Consider the following 25610-nt stretch of genomic DNA (forward strand, 5'->3'; position numbering starts at 1 on the left):
TCCTTTTACAGTTCTCCCATGACAAACTATATGGCTATCAGTACACTTATACAGAATGTAATAAATACTTCCAAAAAGTAGTACATTTTCTTACCATTAGGATTCACTCAAAAGAGACAGACACAACTTTGCATGTTAGCAGTTGTCTACTACCATCTTTCACTGAGTGGTTCTAGACTTGAGGGGCTCTGCACCCATGAGGACCTCTCCTGACTCATCTCTCTCCCAATGTGTCCTCATGTCCCACACACCACAGATGCAGTCCACACACCTCAAGAAACATTTAAGAACCTGTGCAGACGGAGCTTACCAACCTCATCTACCCAGTCCCCACCTCAGCTATGCCTTAGCTCAGAAACATTTGCCAAACCACAACTACCCCAGGCACCTATGTGCATGCCACTCTCATGCAGCTTCCTTCCCTTCTAGCTCTTCTGATAAGCTCCACTTAGATGATGACATACCAACTGATAAACCCCTAATTATAAATTTCATGGAATTCTATGTCCCATTTTTGCAATAATCACCTGCTTGCCACACTTGTCTTTTCCAGACTGTTCTTTCATGGACATGTATCTTTACATTCTAGTGGGTAAAAGGCATCCATCATCCAGCTGAGTCAAACCTCCTCTCTGGCTCACCCGTTCAGTTACCACCCACTTTATATCCATCAATCAGGGTAACAAGAGCCTCAGGTGACATGATGGGGCCAGGCTCACATTGTTCATTTCCCACACAGCTAATGGATCATCCCAATTTTCCCTGATGTGGTCCACAGCCATATCCTTGAAATTTTGAACTCGATTCCTGCTTCTAACCACAACCTTCCACACACTCTATCCTTCTATCACAATGGTTCCAACTAAATCTGCTGGCAACCTGATGCAAACCTCCGGTCCAACCAACCCACCCCACCTCCCAGGCAGGAGCCAAATGACCACTTCTTTTCCTGCCGTAGATTAGCCCTGACACATCCATTGCTCAGGACCTACCCAATCTTTCAAACATCTGTCCTAGCAGAGATGGAGAAAAAGGACTGGATCCATTACAAATCTATGGATTCCAACCACAGGCATTAAAGGAGGCCAATACATATAAAAATTAATCATGCTAACCGACTACAGGGCTGGTGTGAGATATAAGGCTTATAAGACAATAAAGCATGTCTTCTACTTGTTCTCAACTATTAAAAGCCTATAATAAGAAGGCTGTTCTTAAAGGCATTCCCCCCCACCCCATGCTCACAGGTAGTTCCCCTGCTACCCAACCCAGAGCTTGCATCACACTTTGTTTTACTAGGAATACATTTCCTTACATTTAGGAAAGGACATGTTAGACGGAAGGCAAGCAAACTGAGCAAGGGACTGAGAGTACAGTGTTTGAAGGTTTTTTAATGTATGTGGATCCTTATTTATCTCCCAATTAAATTTAAAACCCACCACAGAATCAGAAGGTCCTTTTTTTTTTTTACAAATTGTAGACGAATCTGGTTCACTTCTCAGACGAAGACCTTTATCCTTCAAAGCATCTAGTGCAGTGTCCACAACACAACTTTCTGTTACATAAACGACAAGACAGGACTCACCAAGGGTGGATCAAGATAGCTGTGTGTTGCTGACCACGTCTGGGGAGCAATCAGGCTATACAAAGGGAACTGCTGCTGGGGGCTATAGATGGGAGGTAAGTAAAAGGATGCTGTGTAACGGTGCTGCGTATAAAGGCTCATGTCCAGGGGCCTAAATCCATTCTTTGGCAAAAATGTGTTTATAGCTATTGCCTTTGCTTTTATCCGTGCCTGTGTGGAAAAAATATAATAAGTGTCTATTAGAATACTTTAGAATACTGATTTACAAATAAAGTATATCCAGGGGTCTTGCTTACCTTAATTGGTTTTCCTTGAAAAGTTTTCACTTCTTCTCGCAGATATTTGTAAGCCTGAGGATAAAATCATCCAAAATACCATTGTGTCAATCTTATAAATAAAATAAACTGACAGTTAATACTTCAAATAATGACTTATATAGTTAAAATACAGTGAACAAGACCTAGAACTGTGATTCTTAACCTTCTTTGGACCACAGATTCCTTAAAACAAACAAACCTGATAAAAGCTATGGAACCTCTACCCCTCCCACTTTTTTTTTTTGGTTAATGCTCACTTGATATTTTTCCATTGATTCTAGAGAAGGGGGAATGAGAGAGAAAGGGGGGGTCGGGGATTGAACCAGCAACCCCAGTAAGTGCATTTGACTGGAAATTGAACCCTCGATCTTGCATTGCACAGGTCGACGTTCTAACCACTAAGCAACACTGGACAGGGCTTTACCCTAAATTCTCATAAACATCTGTACACATTTTAAAATTATTAATAAATACCATGAAAGCCTCCCAGAGACCACAGGCAAAGAATTCTGACCTAGGGGAAACAACAAATGCTAAGTTCCTTGTAATAACCCCAATTTGAAACTGGGGTTACAGTTTGGGAAAGGGAAAGACTAGGATTGCAATATTCAAAAGTCCTGATTCTTCTCCAAATCCCACTCCGTAACACTGAAGGCTCTGACCCACTTGCTACATGCTCCTCTTAGTCCCCACCCTGATTCCAATTAAAGCCCATCTTTCAGATTCTTGTTTCTCTCTCCTGAACCCCCTGCATTCACACCATTTTAACACTGAATACAGGCTTCCTTTACACATGCTGTTTCCCCAGAGAAGTTTTCCTTTTAAGGGCAGGGAGACCATCCTAACTCCTGTGTCTACACCCAGAGCCTTGGTGCCCTTCTAAGTATCTTGTAAGACACCTAATGCCGAGTGAAAGATAAGGTCAAGTGCAAATTTCCCAAAACACGTGCCAAATATTAAAACCTTTCTCTGCCCAGGTATAAGAACAGAATTGTTACAAGCTGCTTGTCGTATATGTCCTTAGACTATAATGTCACATGCTTTTCATACTGCTACAAAAACTGTCTACACAAACACACACCTATTTAAGTTTCTATAACTTGATTTCCTCTGCACTTTATATTCAAACTTAATCCCACAATGTAAGAGTAATTTCAATGCCCAGATTTAGTCCCACTATGTACTAATTGTTAAGTATTAGTAAACTCCATACTTCTTGAGGGAGAGGAGCTTACCTGTTGTGCATCAGCTTCTGTTTCAAATGTAATAAACCAATTATCATTATAGGCAAATTCACAGTTTATAAATTTTGGTAAATTATCTCCTTTAAATAGTGCTTCTACTTCCTATGGGAAATAGAAAGGTTAGAAATTAATTTTCAACCATGCTACCTTTTGTCATCAGCAAATAAAAATGATGCATGCTCTCAAGACAGGCCCTTATACAGGGTCTAACATACTGATATCCAGTAAATCTTTCCTTCAAAACGGCTCAGGAATTTAACATGGCTTCCAGAATTAGGGTCCCATTAACATAAAAAAATAAGTCGAAAACTTATTGACAGCTTCCTCTACTCCCAAGATACCATTAAGCTAAATTAATATGAAAATATCATTTCATTTTACCAGTCAGCTGGAGGGGGGGGGGGGGTGGTTTAAGAAATTTAAAAATTAGCTGGACTTTTGCTTCTAGCCAAGATTAGCCAGACTTATGCTCCCACATGAAACAATTAAAAAGAAAAGACAAAATACATGGAATAACAAACAGTGGACCTCAGACTGTGCAGCACAGGTGAGCTCAGGAGAATCCACCCAGCTCGCACCTGGAGTTTCCAGGCCGCAATACTAGGAGGGCAAGCAGAGCACAACCTAGTACAGTCCAGCCCCTCCTTCAGGGCATGCCTAGGGCCCTCTCAGCCAGCATAGGGAAATCAGCTCTAGGAGAGGCAGCTTTGCTTCCACCTGACAAACATGCCTAAGGACCAAACTGCTTCCAAGTCAGTCAACTGAACCTCAGAACAAAGCTCAAGAATATTCAGAGGACTACAAAACATTACAGTCCAAAATGCCTGGCATCCATTCAAAGTTTACCAGGTATACATATTAAAAAAAAGTGACCTGTAATGAGAAAACTCAATCAAATAAAAAAATTCTCACATGCTCTAAAGGAAGACTTTTCTTCATTCTCCCAAGGCATGAACATCAATGTATTTTACTACATAATGCAACTCACTTTTAAACATTGGATAAGTCCCAGATTTTATAGAAATTCTGTAACAACAGATTACTCTTCACCACTCGAACTATCTAATACTGTGGTTTCCTAAAATTAATGTCTAAGTTAGAACTTCTCAAATTATGATTTCCAGGCTCTATTTACATAAAAAGATGTCTTTGCCTTTTTACTATGACATCTTGCACTGATGTGGGCCCGTCAGCTCAAATGACGCACAAGCTACTCTGGTGTTCACTATACTCTTCTTAATGTCCCTTGTCATGAAAATATTTGTTTTGAAAAGTTATGTTCTTTATCTTAACTTATGGTTTTATTATTATTATTTTAAAATAAATATTTAAACCTTTTCTTTTAATTTCTAAATACTGCAATCACATTAACTGTTTTTTTAAAATGTAAAGTGTGTAGTGGAGTCTTGAGACCAAAAAGTTTGAGAACCACTCTCACGTATGAATCACATTGTAACTATCAGTGTGTAAATCCTGGGAAGAAAGTGTTACTGTACATACGCATTCCTTAAAATACCCTCTCCAAAAAAACAGAGAAGTAAACAAAAAAACCTTCCAAGTAGCCTTCTGAGGCAAAATTACTTACTTCTACAGGGGTGGATTCAGGGATTTCACGTAATATTACTATGCAACGATTTTGATTTGGCCTTACTTTTTCTCCCTTCTCATCCACTTGGACTAAAGGTAAAGCTACAAAGAGAAAAAAAGTGAATGGTAAAACAAAACATTGAAACAAACCAATCATTTAAATTCTACTGTAATATAATATAGATACTCCAATGGGATGTTAACACTATGAAACTAAACACATTAAAGAAACCTGTATACAGTTGTAAACTAGCAAAATGTTTTAAACTAATCTTGCATATTACATTTCTCAAAACTATAGAACATGATAATTTTAAAAGTCCTATAAGAGTTAAAATAAATGTAACATTATAAAACAAAGGTTCTAAAATAGCTCAAATAACTAACAATTACAATTCAGTGTTAATGGCTTTTCTACAAGCCCCGAAAATAAAATAATTTTCTGTCTTATCATGATTTTTCATCTCGAATTCACAAGAAGAGTTTTTAGATTAAGAAAGCTGTTGGCCTTTACAAAAAGGTCAGGTGAAACCAAACTCAACTGATACATAAAGCAGGTTTCTGTTCCAAGTGAAATTTCAAACAAACAAACAAACAAACACCAACATTGGAAAGCACACCACTATCTCAAGATATAGTGGTATAGTTTTCAGAATTCAAACTTCATGGATGATATTTGTCAGTTTCTTCATTATCTGTTTCAATTATTTAATGACATTTGCCTAGCAATAGAAAATAGAGGAAAACTTTAATTTGTGAATAGAAAATCCACCTATGTTTGTAAGGTAAGATGTTCATCTTTTTCTACTGTTAAGGCAAACGCACACAAGAAAAAAATCTGACCATCTGCAGTACAACTAAGCCAGGGAGAATATGTAAACAATTTCACATAAGTGTCAGATGGAAAGTCAAGGCAGTAACTCAAGAGAATTGGGGCTTTAATTAGGGCATGGTGATGTCCCATCATTTAGAAATATTTGGGTGGGGTGGAAGGCATGCATCTGTGTTCTCTATGAGGGACACCCATCAGAGCTGCTCAGTAGAACAGTCCTGAGGAGGGAGACAATAGAAATTATTCACCTGGTACTTGTAAACCATATTATAAAAAGTGAATTTTTATAATTAAAAATAATCCCATTTTTAAAAAAATCAAACATATCATACATTTAATGTAAAACTAATTCCCACTGAAGCTATCCTGGGTAGAAGGGAAGAGATGGAAATGTTACAAAGGGCACAAGAAAACTTTGGACAGTGGTGGAGGTGTTTGTAATCTGGACCACAGTGAATGTTTCACTGATGCATTCTATGTCAAACTGATCCCACTGCACACTTTAAATACACACAGTTCATGACAATATTTGCTTTGAAAAGTTATGTTCTTTATCTTAACTTGTGGGTTTATTATTATTTTAAAATAAATAAATATTTAAACCTTTTCTTTTAATTTCTAAATACTAAAACCACCATTAACTATACGTCAACTTTACTTTGGTAAAGTGGTTTTAAAAAAATAAGTAAAATGGTTAGGTTGCAGAAGACTCACTCTCCAAAGCAAAGCAGGACACCAGCAAACTATATTTGTGACATGGCACATTTCCTGAATCGCTGCAGGCCTCTGATGTGCCCATTTAAACCTTCTTTTGATGTTGCCAAATATCTAAGAAACAACTTCATTCACAAAATCCTTTTAAGGAAAAATACAATTTCACCAAACCTACAGCAGGAAGGTGAAATTTGAAAGGAATAACTTTAGTGGCTAGAATGAATGCAAATTAAAATGTATTCTACTTTACCCTAAAATATCATTATTTCATGTCACAGCTTCTTTCATCTCTCCACTGGCCTTTTTCACTCCCTGGACCTATGATCAATTATGGAGCCCAGTGCTATCAGCATTTCACCAGACACGGGGGCTGGTCAGAAAGACTCAGATGGCAGGGAAGACTCCAATTGCCATGAAGGACCTTAGCACTGAATGGCTGTGGCTCGAATGGTTACATATGTGAGAAAAATGCTGTCAAGACCAGGTACAATGCAGCCTAGACTTTTGTTCACTTACATCTCAGCACTTCGACAATCAAGTCCAGGTCGGTGCTGAGCTTCTTGATGTGGTCCAGATTAGCCACTGTGGTGATTGGCACGTACTGATCACTGTCCATCTGCGATATAAGGTACATGTCACTAGCAAGGTTCTCCCTGCAGAAAGAAGACAATCTCTCTTAATTAACACTTCTTTAGGAGGAAGCCTTGCAAGGAAATGAGTGTGGCATGATGCTGCATCTGACTTAGTTAGGTCCAACCCCACCTGGTATTTTCCTTAGGTCAACTTTTTTCAAAGACATTTAGGAGGGGGAAAGAGCAAAGGTAAAAATATACTGCATTTTACACAATCAAAACTAATAAGTAAATCTTTACAGAATGTATTTTTTAGCGTATTTGTTCTACTAAAGAGTGTTAAAGACACAAACACAATTTTTAAAGTACAGAAATCCAGCTGAAAGAACAAGAAAATAAAAAAATATGAAACCACCAGGAAAAGTTGGTGACCAAAGTGCTTGCTGTTCAGTCTGAAACACTTGCCAGAGAAGCAGCAGATCCAACTCTGGCTTTCCAGCACTTTTCCCAACCAGGATCAAAAAGAAGGAAATTTGATCATAACATGCCTTACAGGGTGACAAGGTAAGTCACAGATAAACAGCAGTTTGGGCGAAGATGAGCTACTTCTTAGTATTTTGTCCTACGATGAACATTCTCAAGTCTTAAGGCAGGCGCAGAGAAAAAGTCACCAATATTGATAGAAAATTTTATACATGACAATCGGTTATCTTCTTACCCCCAAAAATTACATTTAACTCAATTCTATCTTCTAGTTTGTCCAGTTCTTCCATTTAAACTTTAAAGGTTCTACTCTACTTTTCAATAGAAGAGGTATTATTCAGGGAGGGGGGACACCTAAAAATATGAGTGCTACATGAATAAAACAACCAGCTATTGCAATATTTGGCTTATTTTGAGAACTAGTATAAGAAATTTGTTCTCGCCCGGCCGGGCGTGGCTCAGCGGTTGAGCGTTGACCTGGGATCCAGGTGATCGGGGTTCGATTCCCAGTCAGGCAGGGCACATGCCCGGGTTGCGGGCTCGATCAATGACTCTCTCATCATTGATGTTTCTCTCTCTCTCTCCCTCTCCTTTCCTCTCTCTGAAATCAATAAAGATATATTAAAAAGAGAGAAAAAAAAATTTAAAAAAAAAAAAAGAAGAAAGAAATTTGTTCTCTAACTTTAGTGTGCTGAAAAATACCTTTCTGAGACAGACAACCTAAGGCTCCATACTCAGAGTCTGATTCCGTGGGTATGGGGTGGGGCCCAGGAATCCAAATTTAAAAAAGCAACCCAAATAATGATAATCAATATGAATTTGTGGACAACTATGGGGAACTCTGGCCTAGAGTTCTCCAACATGTCAGAGATTACTTACTCACTATTCTAGATTTCCTATTAATAGATGTACACCGACAAAGATATTAACAGACATACGCTCCATCTATGTAAAGACTCACATCTGTATATAATAACAAATGTACAACACCAAAGGTATTAGGTACTAGAAAAACCACTATGGTCCTTACCTGGATAAGCAGAATTCCAATGTTTTTTTAAGTACTTCTCGGGGGTCTTCCTGGCTTTCTGGGTTAGAATCATTTCCTCCTACATAAAAGTAATAATCAACTCAGGAAAAATGGCTTAAAATTTACTAAGCATATGATTTAGTACAGCAATTCTAATGTTTTTATTTATTTATTTATTTATTTATTTATTTTTTAAAGAATATATCTTTATTGATTTGAGAGAGAGGGAAGGAGAGGGAAAGAGAGAGATAGAAATATCAATGATGAGAGTCATTGATCAAGCCCACAACCAGGCATGTGCCCTGACCGGGAATCGAACCCTGATCACCTGGATCCCAGGTCGACACTCAATTGCTGAGACATGCCCAGCCGGGCAATTCTAATGTTTTTAATATACATATTAATTCATCTAGTATATAGAGACTATAAGAAAAATGCTATTCTAACTACTAAAAAAGGAAAGTAGAAGCACAAAAAAACAAAAATTTCCCTCTTCCTGAAACAAAAACAGTTTTGAAAAATAATCTGAGTATAAGATTTATTAGCAAAGTTTAGCAGGTGCTTTTTATCACATAATAGGTGTAAGTTTATGTACTGTTTTGTCTCAACTCTAAGAAAAATCTTGAGGTAGCCTACAAGAACACAGATACTAAAGCAATAATGAAACATAAAGGAAAGAATCAAAATAAGGAAAAGATAAATACAGGCCAAAAAAATCAAGGATGAGGATAATATACACACAGGCATACAGACCACACAATTCCTACACTAGAGCCTTGTAAATAAGCCTTTAAAGTTAGTCAAAGTCACAAGTGAGAAACTGTGACTCAAATGTTAATGTTCTAAACACTTGAATTAAAGGGATGCTACTGAGAACTAAATAAACAGATCCTCAAGAGGAAACTTCATAGTTGAGAAACCTAATAAACCTACTTCAGCCAGGTGGTCAAGGTCAACATCACAGTGATAAACCATGCTGATATTATATACCCTTAACATGATGGGATAAAAATGGCACTTGACCTCTGTGAGCTTTTTGCCCCCCAAACCAGTAACTCTGGTAAGATCATGAAAAAAACATCAAACAAATTCCAACAGAAATAGAAGAGTACCATACAAAATAATTGACCAGTTCTCCTCAAGACTATCAAGGCCATTAAAAGGAGCAAAGTCGCCCAGCCAGCATGGATCAGCAGCTAAGCATTGACTTATGAAGCAGGAGGTCACAGTTTGATTCCAGGTCAGGGCGCATACAGGGGTTTCAGACTTGATCCCCAGTAAAGGGCATGCAGGAGGCAGCTGATCAATGACTCTCTCTCATCACTGATGTTTCTATATCCGCCCCCCCAAATCAGTAAAAACGTTTTTTAAAAAAACCCACAAAGTCTAAAAATTGTTACAGTTAAGAAGAGCCTAAGACATGATTTATATAATGTGGTATCCTGGAATAGATAGAATGTACCAATACTGGTTCAGAAATTGTGGCAAATGTAGAATAGAAGGAACTGCCCTGGCAATAAGAATAGAAGGAACTGCCCTGGACAGTGTGGCTCAGTTGGTTGGAGGGTCATCCCATAAACCAAATGGTCGAGGGTTTGATTCCCAGGAGTGTACAGGAGGCAACCAATCAACGTTTCTCTCTCACATCAATATTTCTCTCTCTCTTTCCCTTCTTCTCTCTCCAAAAAGAAAAAAAAATCAATAAAAACACATCCTCAGGTGAAAATAAAGAAAAGAAGGAACTGGATGCCTGGTCTATGGGAACTCACCGTACTCAATCTTCTCAATTTTTCTGTAAGTTTAAAGAACTGTTCTAAAACAAATGGCAAGATGAGAGTCTCAAACCTAACCATATCAATTATCCCAATAAATGTTAATGTTCTAAACGCTTGAATTAAAGGAAATCATAAAATTTGACTTCTTGTAAAAAAAACAAAAAGACAACAGTTACGTCAGCTATAAGAAATGTACTTTAGTAAATATAAATGCCCAAATAGGTTAAAAGTAAAAGGATGGAAAAAGATATACCATGCTAACACTAGTCAAAATAAAGCTGAGGGAATGTATTATTAGAGTAAATTCAGAGCAAAGACAATTACCAGGGATAAAGAAGGTCATTTCATAATGATAGAGGAGTCAATTCATGAAAAGGCCATAGCAATCCTAAAACAGAGCTCCAAAATACATGAAGCAAAAAACTGGTAGAACTACAAGGAGAAATAGACAACTCCAAAAATGGACAGAGTACCTCTCTTAATAACTGATAGAACAAGTTGGGAGTAACCAGAAATATAGTAGACTCGAACAAGACCTGACTGATATTTACAGAACATCCCCATAGCAACAGCAAAATACACTCTTCTTTATTGCAAAGGGAACATTTACTAAGATTGCCCATATTTTGGGCCAGAGTACATCTAAATAAATTCAAAGAGATTTGTGTCATACACGGTATATCCTTTGACTACAATGACATTAAATTAGAAATCAATAAAAGAAAGCTCCCTGGAAAATCCCCAAATATTTAGAAACTAAATAAAGTACTTCCAAATTACCCCAGGTCGATGTTGCTCAGTTGATTAGTGTCGGCCTACACACTGAAGGGTCTCAAGTTTGATTCACAGTCAAGGGCACCTACCTCGGTTTCGGATTCCCTCCCCACCCGTCAGGGTGGGAGCAGGAAGCAACCAGTTGATGTGTCTCTCTCACATCAATGCCCCCTACTCCCCACTCTCTCTGAAAAAGCAATTGAAAAAAAATATCCTCAGATGAGGATTAACAAAAAATAAAATAAATTAGGAAGAATTTGTGAATTTTAAAAGGAACACACCACAATTTGTGAGATTATGCTAAAGCAATACTTAGGAGGAAATTTATAGAACTCAATGGCTATATTTGAAAAAAAGAAACTGTCCCATATCAATGAGCTCAGTTTCTGTCTTACAAGACACAAGAAAAAGAACAAATTAAACTGAAAATAACCAGAAGAAAGTATATTATAAAGATTAAGGGGGAAAAACAAAACACAATGAAACAAGAAGGAAAAAAAAACAATTGAGGAAAATCAATGAAACCAAATACTGTTTTTTTGAGAAGATCAATAAAATTGACAAATCTCTACCTAGTTTGATTGGGGGGAGGGGGAAACGACACAAATTACCAATAACAGAAATGAATGGTATGACAGATTCTACAGATTACAAGGATAAATAGAATAATATGAGCAACTCTATACAATAGCTTTGACAAGTAAATGAACTCATCCAAATCTTTAGAAGACATAATCTTCCTCAAGAAGAAATAGATAACCTGAGAAGCCCTATAAAAAAACAAAAAACCTATAGGTGAAAACTTTCCCACAACAAAACTCTAGGTCCATGTGGCTTTGCTTCTTAATTTAAGGAGGAAATAATAAACTCACGCAAAAATTGAACAGGAAGGAATACATCGAAAAGAAAACTACAGACCAATATTACTCAACACAGATGTAAAAATTCTAAGCAAAATTTTGACCAATCTAATCCAACAATATATCAAGTATATTACAATATCATGACCGACTGAAGTTTATTCCAGGAATATAAATTTGGTTAAATGTTTCAAAAATCAATCAATGTAATTCATCTTTAACACACTAAAAAAGAAAAAATATATGACCATTGCCACAGATGGAGGAAAAGAAAAGCAAGACATATTCCAAGAACCATTCCTCATAAAAACTCCCAGAAAATAATAACAGAAGGTACTTCATCAACCTGATAAAGTTCATATATGCAAAAATAACTAACATTACACTCAGTACGAATAAAGACTGTTTCCCCCTAAGATTAGTCAGATGTTTGCACTCACCACATCTGTTCACCTTTGCAATGGAGGATCTATCCAGTGCAATCAGGCAAGATAAAGAAATAAAAGGTACCAGACTGGCTAGGGAATACAACTGAATTTATTCATAGACAAATTCAAGTCTATGTAGAAAATCCAATACAATCTATAAAAAAGTTCCTAAAACTATTAAGTGAGCTTAGCAAGTTTACAGGGTATAATATAAATTTATAAAAATTATATTTCTACTGATGAACTGCAACTTTAATGTTTAAAAAAATCACTTAGAATAGCACCAAAAAATATGAAATACTTAAGGATAAAATGAACAAAAGATGTGAAACACTAGTACACTAAAAAAAAAAAAAAGGAAAGAAAAAAACCCCCACAAAAAACAAAGCCAAAAGAAATCAAAGACCTAAACAAGCAGAAACATATACCTTATTCATGAGTAATGCCTTAAGATGTCAATTTTCTCCAACTGATCTATGAAGTTAATGCAAGCCCAATAAAAATCTCAACATTTCATACACAATAACCAGCTTATTCTAATTTGTATGAAAATGGAAAGAAAAGGAACTAGAAAAGCCAAAGTAACTGAAAAAGAAAAAATGAGAAGGCTAACACTACCTTGTTTTTAAGAATTACTTACGGTAATCATAACAGTGCGGCACTGCTGTCAAAGCAGATTAACAGATCACCACAGTATGAGAGACCATATTTGCCAATGATATATCTGATAAAGGGGTTAATTCCAAAATATATAAAAAACTTAAACAACTAAACACCAGGAAGATAAACAACCCAACTGAAAAATGAGCAAAGCACCGGAATACACTTCTCCAAAGAGGACATACAGATGACCAATAGACATGAAAAAATAAAAAATGCTTACCGTCACTAATCAGCAGAGGGATGCAAATTAAAACTACAATAAGATATTACCTCAGACCTGTCAGAACGGCTATCATCAATAAATCAACAAACAACAAGTGTTGGCAAGGATGTAAAGAAAAGAAAACCCTCGTGGACTGTTGGTGGGAATGCAGAATGATGCAGCCACTGTGGAAAACAGTATGAAGTTTCCTCAAAAAATTAAAAATGGAACTGCCTTTTGACCCAGAGATCCCACTTCTGGGAATATATCCTAAGAAACCTGAAACACTAATTTGAAAAAACAGATGGGCCCCTATATTCACTGTAGCATTATTTACAATAGCTAAGATCTGGAAACAGCCCAAGTGCCCAGTGGTAGATGAGTGCATAAAAAAACTGTGGTACATTTACACAATAGAGGACTACTCAGCAGTTAAAAAGGGGGGGAGGGGAAGAGAGCCCTAGCTGGTTTTGCTCAGTGGTTAAGCGTGTCGGCCCACAAACTGAAGGGTCTTGGGTTCAATTCCGGTCCAGGGCACGTACATGAGTTGGAGGCTCCGTCCCCGGCCCCAGTCAGTGTGCGTGTGGGAGGTAACCAATCGATGTGTCTCTCTCAGATCAATTTTTTCTCTCTCTCTTTTCTCTCTCCCACTCTCTCTGAAAAGAGATGGACAAAGTATCCTTGGGTAGGGATTTAAAAAAAGAGGGGGGGGGATCTTACTTTTTGTGACAGCATGGATGGAGCTGGATATTATTATGCTAAGTGAAATAAGACAAATATCTTATGATCTCACTTACATGTGGAATCTAATGAACAAAATAAACTGATAAAACAGATCCAGAGACATGGATACATGGAACAGAATGATAGCTGTCAGAGGGGAAAGGGGTTGGAGCACAAGATGAAAGAAGGTGAAGGCATGAACCAAAAAACATATATGCATAACACACAGAAACAGATAACAGTGTGGTGATGATAACCAGAGGGAAAGAAGGATGAGGGGTAGGTGAGGTAGGCAAAGGAGGGGGAAAATGGGAATGGCAAGAGTTTGTATGGGGCGATGGGTGCACAATGCAGTGTGCAGATGATGTGTGATTGTGTTATGTACTTGAAACCTGTATAGTTTTGGAAACCAATGTCACCCCAATAAATTCAATAAAAAGAAAATTATGGTGATGGTTTCCATAACTGTACACTGATGTCAAACCTTATCAAATTGTACACTTTTAATATTTTATACTTCAATAAAGCTGTTAAGAAAAAGACCATGGCCTGGCCGGGCGTGGCTCAGCGGTTAAGCGTCGACCTAGGATCCAGGCGATCAGGGTTCGATTCCCGGTCAGGGCACATGCCCGGGTTCCGGGCCACAGCCGATCAATGACTCTCTCATCATTGATGTTTCTAACTCTCTCTCTCCCTCTCCTTTCCTCTCTCTGAAATCAATAAAGATATATTTAAAAAAAAAAAAAAAGGGAAAAAAAGACCATGCCCTGCCCGCATGGCTCAGTGGTTGAGCATTGACCTGTGACCCAGGAGCTCAAGGTTCGATTTCCGGTCAGGGCACATGCCTGGGTTGCAGGCTCAACCCCTGAGCAGGAGGCAGCCAATCAATGACTCTCATCATTGATGTTTCTCTCTCCCTCTCCCTTCCTCTCTCTGAAATCAATAAAGACATATTAAAAAAGAAAAAGTAAAAAAAAAGAACAGATCAATGAAACAGAGAGACAGTCCAGAGATAAACCCACGAACATATAAACAGAGGTTCTGACTATGGTACAAAGGCAGTGCAATGGAGAAAGGTGAGCCTTTCCAGCAAATGGTACATTTCCACATGTGGGGGGAAAAAAGAACTTTGCTCCACATTTCACAACATATACAAAAATTAACTTGAAATTGTCCACAGGCCTAAAAAATGTAAAAGTTAAAACCAGACAAATTCTAGGAAAAACCTCTATGACTAACATTAAGCAAAGATTTCTTAGGTACAACACCAAAAGCTAGATCCATAAAAGAAAAAAAAGATAAATTGGACTGTATTTTAAATAACTAATAAACTAGACTATATAGAAAATTACTGTAAACTTTTGCTTTTCAAAAGCTGAAACTAATAGGAAAAAAAAGACAAGCCACAGACTGGGAGAATGTATTTGCAAATCATGTATCTGAAAAGGACTTCTGTCCAAAATATATAAGGAACTCTCAAGACTTGAACAGACCCTTCACCAAAAGACATATGCATATGTAAAGATGCTTTGAGACCACTGGTCATTAGGGAAATACAAATACAAATTAAAATCATAGTAAGACTACATACCTACCTTTTAGAATGGCTAAAATTAAAGACTGATCATATTAGTGTTGGTGAGGGTGTGGGGCAGTTAGATCTCTGATTGACTAATGGTAGGAACACACAAAGGGAGCCACTATGGAACACAGCTTCACCATTTCTTAAGTAGATAAATATATGTCTACTAGATGATCATCTATTTCATATCTATGTATTTGTCCAAAAGAAACAGAAACATGTGTTCATACAAAGTCTTGCTTATAAATGTGCATGGCAGTTTTATTTGTAATAGCCACAACTTGGAAACAACCCAAAATATTCATCAGGTGAATGAAAAAACATACTGGTATATAATGGAATACTATTCAGCAACAAAAAGGAACAACCTGTGAATGTTACGACATGAATGAACCTCAAAATTAGTAAGCCAAGTAAAAGAAGTATTGATCTTGACTGTGGTGATGGTTTTATAGGTGTATAAGTCATATCAAATTTGGTAGAGGAATCAATGAGGAATGGAAGAGTCAGCAAATCAATTTATAATGCAATGAATATTGTGCTTTAAGCTAGGAAAAATAAAACTTATAGAAAAGCTGGGATACACTTTAAAATATGTGATGTTCATTGTACATCAATTATGCTTCAAGAGGCTCTATACCCAAAAATAAAGAAGAGAGTGCGGAGTCTGAAGAGAGAACAGAAGTTGTGAAACAGTTGTCCAGGACAGTGACTTCCCTGGGTCACTATGGGCCATGCCTGGAAGTTTGTGATCATGAATTTAAAAGTGAAACCACTGCATACCGCTATGTAGATTTGTTCAACCACATGTACCTATCTGCTCAGGAATAGGCACACAGTAGGTACAGAATTATATTTAAACAAGTTTGAAGCATTTGCTAAGCTAGTATGAAGGAAGTAATGAAATGATCGTTTGTGTGATCAGGAACAGTGAGGAGGGAAATAAGGGTGCTAGGAGGTGCAACAGAGGTCAGTGGAGGCATTCAACAAGTGCTACCCAAATTAGCAATAGTGCAGGAAAGGTCTTTATGGATGTCACCCTTTAACGGGAAAAATAACCAAATATGTGATGCCAAAAACTTACATGGTGCTTATGGCGTACCTCGCGCATCTAACAATGTTTGGTAGTAAGAACATAACACAGAAAGGGAGAGTGTGCTTTCTCATTCATGTACCTTGTCTAACTCAAGTGTATCTCTAGACAGAATTATCTGAGAGACTGAGTACACTTCACTTGCTAACCAACTTAGTGGAGTCATTCCTTCCATCACGCTGCCCTATTCAACTGTCAATGAGTGTGCAACCTATCTCTTAGGTCTATGGGGGTTTTAGATTATGTCAGAAACAAGCTTGGAAGTGAGCTTCAGTGTCCCATTGACATTTCTACATCTGCCCACATCCAGGCCCCCACAAAAGAACTGCTTTCTTCTCCTTGTTCTTTTCTTCTTCTGAAAACAGCTTTAAATACCCCTTTAAAAAGAACCAAGTTCTTGCCCTGGCCGGTACGGCTCAGTTGGTTGAGCCTTGTCCCATGCACCAAAAGGTCACAGGTTTGATTCCCTGTCAGGGCACATGCCCAGGTTGGGGGCACAATCCCCAGTAGGGAGTGTGCAGGAGGCAGCAGATTGATGTTTCTCTCTCTCCCTTTCTCTAAAATCAATAAAAAAAACATATTAAAAAAATAAAAAAGAACCAACTTCTTTTGGGATTGACTCTCAATTTCACATTAACGTTCCCTCTGAGTTCTCACACTTTGCCCCACAGTAGATCTTCTGCTTCTCTCAGCTCAAGGGGACTTGCTTTGCAGGAAGTGCTTAGGTCTCACACTCTTTCTGTGATGCCTTCCCCTACCAGAACACCTCATCTCTGTCCACACAGGAGTGAGTTTAAAGTAAAATCAAAGGAAGTAATGGCGGGCACACTGTGCTGGGAAAGATTTAATGAGCTGAATTTTAAAAAGCAGTATAAAAAAGCCCTTGCTCTATATGAAAATGAATTCATTAAGCAGCTTTACCTGTTTCACTATTTTCAGGCAGAGATTCATATTCGGAGTGATCCAGAGCCAAAGTGTTCATGGCTGTTTGGTCCGACTCCTGTAACTCTGACAGTGCTGCATTCTGATGACTTTTGTCACCATCACCATTGGCATCCAATTCTGTAATTAGGAATTTTACCCGAAAAAGGTAGGGTTACAGGAGTGCCTTTCTCTTAAAACAAAACAAAACAAAACAAAACAAAACAAAACAAAACAAAACAAAAGCTTATATTTGCAGTTACATCAATTTTAAGTTGTTGGTGAAAGATCGCATGACTCTTAATACTGTCACAAACCAGGACACAAATTTTAATGAACAATTTCTTAGACAAATTAAAAGGAAACAAAGACCACGCCTAGAGAGCAAAACTGTTCATGGTATTGGGCTCACAACTCACCTTCCTGGCTGTAGTTGGAGTGCTGGCAGGGCGTGTCCTCCCAGGATGCGCTCACACCACCATCTGCTGCACTACCTGCCTCCAAATGTAACACAGGTGTCCCCCATACTTTTGCATTGGGGTTTAGCTCTGAAACCTTGGCTGTTGGTACCTAAGAAAAAATTTGACATATACATTTGTATCCAAATTCCAATCAAATGCAATTATACTTATTCAGAGTTAAAACACAGAGATTTAGGCTAAAATGGTTGAGCCTATCTACACATACTTTGGGGATGAAATCAGGGGCACCAGTAACAAAAGTGGATGCATTAAGAACTCAATTTCTCATTTGAGTCTAAGTTCCTACTGAACCCAAAGCTCTCTAGAGACATTTACTGATATATAACTACTGATCCAATTATCATCTCTAGACTACCCAACACAATTCATAGAATTGCAAATCTGAATAGAACACAGATTATCAGAAAATAAGCCTCAAACACTCATACAAGCAAAGGATACAGAAAACAAAAATTCCTCCAAGAACAAAGGTCTCTAACAACTCTATCAGAGGGGTGCTTGATGGGGGACCTTTAGGACCTTGCTCATTTCCAGGATCACTGGCCTCTTGCTGTCCAGACACACTGGATACTTCTGCTCCATTTGTCCAGAACACTCTCCCAGGTACTCACATGGCTATAACCTTTACCTCTTTAGGGACTGGTGAGGTCTTTTCTGGTGCACCTTATTAAACCAGCAACCACCCTGATTTTTCTTCTCCTGCTCACAAACCTTGAGAGGTTCCACAAATCTAAAGAAAAATTAAGCCCTGGCCAGTGTGCCTCAGTAGTTGGAGCGTTGGGCCACGAACTGAATGGTCCCAGGTCCAATTTCCAGCGTCGGGGCGTGCAGAAGGAAAACACTCAATGTGTGTCTCTCGCATTGATGTTTCTCCCCCATCCCCCCTAAAATTAATACAAAAATATCCTCAGCCCGGCTGGGGTGGCTCAGTGATTGAGCATCAACCTATGATCCAGGAGATCATGGCTCAATTCCCAGTCAGGGAACATGCCCAGGTTGCGGGCTCGATCCCCAGTAGGGGTGTGCAGGAGGCAGCCGATCAATAACTCTCTTTCATCATTGATGTTTCTCTCTCTCTCTTCCTCTCTCTGAAACCAATAAAAACATATTAAATAATAATAATAATAACAAACCTCAGGTGAAGACTGACCAAAAAAAAGAGAAAAGTTAATGTTCCAAGTGCAACTACTCCCTAAACTAACTCCAGTTCTGCTGCCACAACTGTTCAGCAAACCCTGCCAAATTATTCACCTTTTACCAAGTACCAGAGCCTTGACACCATGTACAGAGGTTGAGAACTTTTGAAAGGAGGGACCAGAGTCCTGGTCTCAGGAGCCCTACAGCAGTGCCAGGGAGGAGCTCTGAGCTGGGTGTAGACTCGGTGCACGACCCCAGAGGTGCACGTATTACCCAACGCTCTCCTAATGTAAACAGGGTCAGGATAAGCCATCAAACTAACCACATGTAAATTAACAATCTTTAAAAAAGACATTAAATTCACTGGTTAGGGTGATAAAAGTTTGAAGTGAAAAACTATTTCTGAAGTTGACAGTACAGGCTGATGTGGTTAAAACTACAGTATCTACTTTATTCATATTTAGGAGACAAGGACAATAAACACCATGCCCACAAAACCAGACGTCTCAGTCAGTGCCTACCTGGAATTCTTTTTATTTTTCAGGTACTGGCAAATGGGCAAAGAACAGGATTCCCTTTCTCCTTCAAGTATACTATACTCAGGAAGTACTGAATAGTCAATCCCCCTTCCTTCATGGCGCCTATACTTCCAGGTAATTTTGGCCTTTGCTTCCACACAAGGTGTTTCTCTATTTGTCTCTCTCATCCCCCAGGGTCCCCCAAAAATATTCCCCAAGTGCTCATTAAGTGCCAGGCACAGCACTAAGCCATCAGGATAGAACAAAGCAGACACAACCCTCATGAGCAAAGAGCAATGCAGAAGGTATTCTGCATCTAAGACACGACTACCTTCCTCAGCATTCACACCTGTATCATCTGCTTTTTCTTCCTTAATTCATGCCTCTATTCTCTTTTCTAACACTTGTGTAAACCACTATTTCTAATTAGAGACCACTCGTCTCTTTCCACCATGCAACGACACACACCAAGCTTCCCTACGTTACTGCTGTTCCATTCAGGAAACTGACTCCCCTGATCTCATGTATGTACTATACATTCTCTTAACTCCTAACATCAACCAATATCCATCTTTTAGATTCTTAGCATCTTTTGCAGCTGAATGTACTACATGACCAGTATACATTTTGTAGTTCACTAGTCCAGATCACACTTTGTCCTAGAGGTGAACAACACTCTGAAAACCATGGGCCTGTGGAAGGCTTGCCTGGTCTGCCTTTCCTACAAGCCCAGGAACTCTTGGATGTCCATTTAGTTCACCACTGCATTGCTAATACCTAGCAGTTTTGAACTCAGTACATAGGTGCTTGAGAAATACACTAAAGGAACGAATGTTTAATAAATAACAGAAAGTTATGTTTTCCACTATTTGACAACCTGTGCAAGGTTTTATGCCACAACCGAATAGAATCATATACCTTTATATAATTTACTAGTTCATAAGTAGTAGATACTCAAATCCAAATACACTATTAAGGACTTCACAATTTAAAGCAATTAACCAGTATTCAAAAGATATTCTGAGATGTGACAAGGATGAATAAAGGGAGACATAATTAAGACCTAATGACATGACAACTAACACTGGAGAGTCTGCAAGGTGCCAGAATATTCTATGTACTTACCTGTATTTAATCATGACAAGCCTGACAGGTAGTAGGAATCACTGCCTCCATTTCACAAATAAGAAAACCAAGAAAGGACAGGTTAAGTAACCTGCCGTCCCCCCCACCCAGCCCCAAATGATGGTAACCAGAAAAGTGCTCTAGAATCAAACAACAACATTTATCAAGAGTTCATTAACTTCTTGTAATTCAAATGAGAAATAACTTATTAAACTTATTTCTTTGAAATGTGGTTATTCTCTTACAACTACATGGAACTTTCAACTGATTATCAACTCAAGTTTCACCTGCTCAGGCACCTGAGTCTTATTTTCCCACTGAAAATGATAACCAAGCAATGATCATTAGAACCAGAAATGACATTTTGCCCTGGCTTAGTTAACTAGAGCGTTGTAATGTACACCAAAAAGGTTGTGGGTTCAATTCCCAGTCAGGGCACATACCTAGGTTGTGGTTCGATCCCCTGTTGGGGCGTGTAAGAGAGGCAACCAGTCGATGGTTTTCTCTCTCTCTCCCTTCCTCTCTTTCAAAATCAATAAACATATCCTCTGGTGGCGATAAAAAAAGTTCTGAATCCATTTTGCCTAAATGACCAATATTACTCTTTGAAGCGTACAGCATCCCCAAATTCTGACTCTCTAAAGAAACTCTTCTACCCTGCAAACACATTGCTCCATTAAAAAAAAATGACCTAGCAATGCATAAATTTGTGTTTCCTCACAGAACGGTCCCACTGACAAGTTACCGAGTAGAAACTAAAGTAACTAGTATCAGAAGGGGAAGGCAGATAAAACATAAATATGTAAGATTATAGGGGGAAATATACACTTGCACATTTCTTATTTCAAGTTAGCTCAAACTCCCTGGATTTGCCACTAGGAAAGCTTAATAATTCAGAGCAATTCACTGGCTTCAGAGTTATGAAGTCTCTGTACCTTTGGTTCTTGATTTGTAAAACGGAGTAACAGCTGCTGTATGTAAGATTACTATAAAAAAGATGTCCATACAAACATTGTGAAAATCATATTTGTGAAAAGCAAAGCACTATCCTTAAATGTAGTATGTCAAATTAGAATGTTGTTTGGGCATACCTCATAATGGAAAAGCTAATTCAGAACAATACACCGTATCTCACTTAGAGGTAGAACAGAACAGCAACAAGACCCACATGAACTCTACATTAATGTACCAAGCACTAAAATTAGCAGTCAATTGTTAATTGTGCCTGCTTATGTAAATGATTATAAGCATATGATTAAAAGGCCTAATTTTATAGTGTTTGCCCCTGCAATTATTTAAGAAACAAAACTGATTAACTTGAATGTAACTCAGGTAAAACTCCCAAATGTGGCATGGAAAGGAAAGAAACAACGTTAATGGATAATTCCCTAAATTACAGAATTTATACTTGTTTATTTCCATATAATAGGCATTAATTAACATTTACGCTACATCTATCTCCTTACTATTACGTATTATTTTTCTTGCCTAATGCAACAAAAATCACTAATAAACTACTGTTTAAATAAATGAGATTTTACTATTACAAGTATGCCTTTTCAATCATACATGTTGAAAAGGATTACTTTAAGAGCAAGACTAACTTTCCCATTTGTGAAATGTTTGCATTTATTACAGAATTTCTAGAAAGATGCCCAAATTAGCTGCCCGTGCCAGAATCATCTGCAAAGGTTCTTCCAAATGAGCAGGGCCTGAGTACAGTGGTCTGAAAAGCTCTGTAGATGCTTCTGACAGAAAGGAGACAGAGGGAAATTTCAGAGCGAGTTAAAAGAAGCAAATTTTAACTGCCTAAGACAGTTACCATACAAAGTAACGGAAAGTACAGATTTAATTCATGTACATGCTGCAATTGTAACCTTTTAGAAATGTCTTTAAACATCCAATGGGTCAATGCTTGTTCTGCTCCAGCAAGGGGCTGGTGATGAGGACTGGAATGGGCAGGGCAGGGCGCCTTCATGAGCACATGCATGTGAAGTCCACAAACAGAAGATGGTCTACACAAAGCTGCATCTCACCACCTGAGCAGTACAGGTTTAGTGCTAACAAGAGTTGACACAAAACAGTGAAGTAATTCAGTCTCCAATTTGGAAATGATTAAATCAATGCTACATTAACTCACAGCTTTACAGAAAGATTCAAACAATTGCCCATTGTTTAATTTTAAGTTAAAAGCAATCAAAATGAAAGATTAGTATATCACAGCACAATAATAAAAACTGATGAAAACATACTTACTAACTGTACACCTCTATTTTGCCATCCCCAAATAACACCATCTTCAGCCACTGGTAACTGATAAGGGAGCTTTTCCATCCAAAAGGGAGAGATCTCGAAGTCCTGTGACTGACTGTGCAAGTCACCAATAAGTATTTGTTCATCTTCTAGTGAACTTTTCACAACTGTGTTAGTCCACAGACAGCCCACTGGATAGGTACAACCACCAGCCAGGCTTTCAGAAAACATGTGACTTGCCAACCCTCCCACCGGATAATAGGAAAGTTCATTTAAAAACTGGGAATACAATTCCTCTGGGAAGCTCTGCAAACCCCCTTTTGAGCGGTTGTCAGATATATTTTTACTGTCTTCTGAGAGTGATAAAACATAGTCCTCACTAGTTGGTACTTCTATTTCTTTGTTGCCACCTGGAATGACAGGAACTGCGTGTAGCGCATCATGAGGAATAGCTGTGTGTCTGTCCACTTGGGTAGGGTGAACACCAGCCAAGCAGGAATACCCAGCAAGAGTGTCACATAACTCCATTTCTCCAAAATTCACCCTTGAATTTCCCACGAAACCCAGTTCACCATTTAACATAGGCCCTTTAATTGTGGCTACGGCATTTTTTTGTGTGAAGTGGTGTGCAAGTCTGCTTATCCCACATGGACGTTTGCAGTACCTGCTGCTGGAGTCACTGTTGTCTTTCTCCCAGGGAAGTCCGCCTTCCACTTCGTCCCCTATCAGTTCTGGTTTGTGTCCCATCAGTGCACTAGTACGTAAGGCATCAGAGACTTCAGTAGATGTGCAGGAAACCTGCTCCCGTCCTGGATCTCCACCATGGTTAAAAGAGCAGGTCTCCTCTGCTTCTGCCATCTGCGCACCTGAACTCACAGGTGCTACAAGATGAAGATCTTCGTGTCTGCAGTCATTCACTCTACAGGTTTCATCATGTTTTTCTATTTGATTTGTTTCAAAATCAGGGGGTTTTGTTATACTAGAACTAACACAAGCCAGTATATCCTGACTGGGCACTGCCTCGCATTTTCCTGTATTTGTTTCCCAGTGAAAGATTGTTTCAGAGTCTAACTTGACATTTTCTATGTCATTTTTACTTGTCTCTCTGTGATTAGCCTTTAGTGACTGTTTTTCAGCATTTTCTAGTCTGTGAGGGCTACTCCCTGAACTCTTCACACACAGTTCATCTTCTGTTTTATGATTCTGGCCTGTTTCACTTTCTTCTTCAGTGCAGGTGAAAATTAATGCACAGGATGTAAAGTTACTCTGAACACATCTGGGGCCACCAGGAGACTCAGCATTTGGGGGCACATCCTGTGAACTCCTGAGGTCCAGGGTATCTGTTCTCTGACATAAGCCCTCCATGTTTGTTGCCTGTATTGCACGAGTTAAATCACAGATCTGGGCCTGGGCTATGCTGGCCCCAGTATCTGCAGACAGATCTTCCTGACTAAAAGACCTCCTTTCAGAAGCCCTCTGACCATGACCCTCATCTTCAAAAACGCTCGTTTCATCCTCATCCTGGAAAGATAAACTATTTTCAAGTTGCAAAGGCAATTCTCCCTCACTTGCAAACTGGGTGCTCCCAGTTCCCAGGCTGCGGTCAGGACTGTACCGCCCTTCCATCAGCGCCGGACCCAGGTCCTCAGGTCTGGGATCATTACTGCTGTTAGGGGCTGCTTCTCGGAAATTAGCATGAAGAGGAAGACACTCATTTCCAAAGCTAACTGAAGTGATACATCTTTTTGAGCTGTCTGATCTGTTAGCATCTAAACTGGAACAATCATTGTCCCTTAAAGATTTTATAAGGTTCTTTCCTTCATTTTCAGAGTTTAAATTCTGATGTATGCTAGCTTTTACAGCCCCAGAGTCACCATTTTGCTCAATATTGGAAGTGTCATTAATTAGATTAACATGTGAGTCACCTCTCGGACTTACTTGTGCTGGACTGCAGCTCTCTCCTTCTTCAGGGATGGCGCACATGCATTCTAGTGAGTCAGTGTCTATGTTAGTGTTTGATTCAGGTATTCTGCCAACATTATGTAATGCACCACTTTCTGTATAATCTTTAGGGAACCTGGTGTAAGTGTTTGCCCTTAAAGACTCAGCCTGCACGTCTCCAGTGTTGCCTTTACAAGATGGGTCACTGTCAGTCAAAACTTTGAAACTAGGGTTAGTTTTCTCAGTAGAGACTTCCTTCACTTCACTTGGACCTAGCAGGTCGTATGGAGACAGATCTTCCTGCGGTGCCTCTAAGTCCCTCAGACCTTGGGCAGTGTTATCTGGTGGCCAGGCCTCTTTGCAAACCCCCTCAGAAGTGACAGCTGAGCAGCTGTCTTCTGCTGCAGCTGCTCCACACCTGCGCACGCACAGTTCGTTGTTATGGTCGAGGCTGCCAGGGTCTACAACACAGATACTGTAAAACTTGCTCTCTCTTGAATTCCAGCATCGTTTGTGATCCACACAAATGGGGTTTGCACCCTCCATCTCCCTATCAGACACGCCTAAAGCATTATTCTCATTACCACAACTGAAGTAAACATTTACCGAGATTTCTTTTTCTACTTCAGAATTTTTACCAGTCATGAACTGATGGCACAGACAGTTATTTACAAGGGCTCCGTCCTGCACACCCTGATCAGAAGGCCCTGGGACATGTGAAAGACACTTGTCGTCCTCAGAGACAGCACCTGAAGAGAAACCCCGTGGG

The 25610-nt window shown here is 38.9% G+C and overlaps 1 protein-coding gene across 5 annotated transcripts in view; it reads right to left on the reverse strand.

Annotated features, from left to right (window-relative positions):
• The window catches only part of LARP4B (La ribonucleoprotein 4B), a 74791-nt gene that overhangs the window by 17191 nt on the left and 31990 nt on the right, over positions 1-25610 (reverse strand). For all 5 annotated transcript variants that reach the window (XM_081132630.1, XM_081132629.1, XM_081132628.1 and 2 more), the window contains exons 4-11: positions 17805-17955; positions 17386-17526; positions 8365-8443; positions 6796-6932; positions 4732-4835; positions 3138-3248; positions 1882-1935; positions 1586-1795 (exon numbers count right to left, since the gene is read on the reverse strand). In XM_081132630.1, coding sequence (XP_080988756.1) covers positions 1586-1795; positions 1882-1935; positions 3138-3248; positions 4732-4835; positions 6796-6932; positions 8365-8443; positions 17386-17526; positions 17805-17955 — 987 coding nt within the window. The remainder of the gene's footprint in view (positions 1-1585; positions 1796-1881; positions 1936-3137; positions 3249-4731; positions 4836-6795; positions 6933-8364; positions 8444-17385; positions 17527-17804; positions 17956-25610) is intronic.

This window comes from Miniopterus schreibersii (assembly GCF_964146895.1).
Source record: "Miniopterus schreibersii genome assembly, chromosome: 1".
Lineage (NCBI taxonomy): Eukaryota > Metazoa > Chordata > Mammalia > Chiroptera > Miniopteridae > Miniopterus > Miniopterus schreibersii.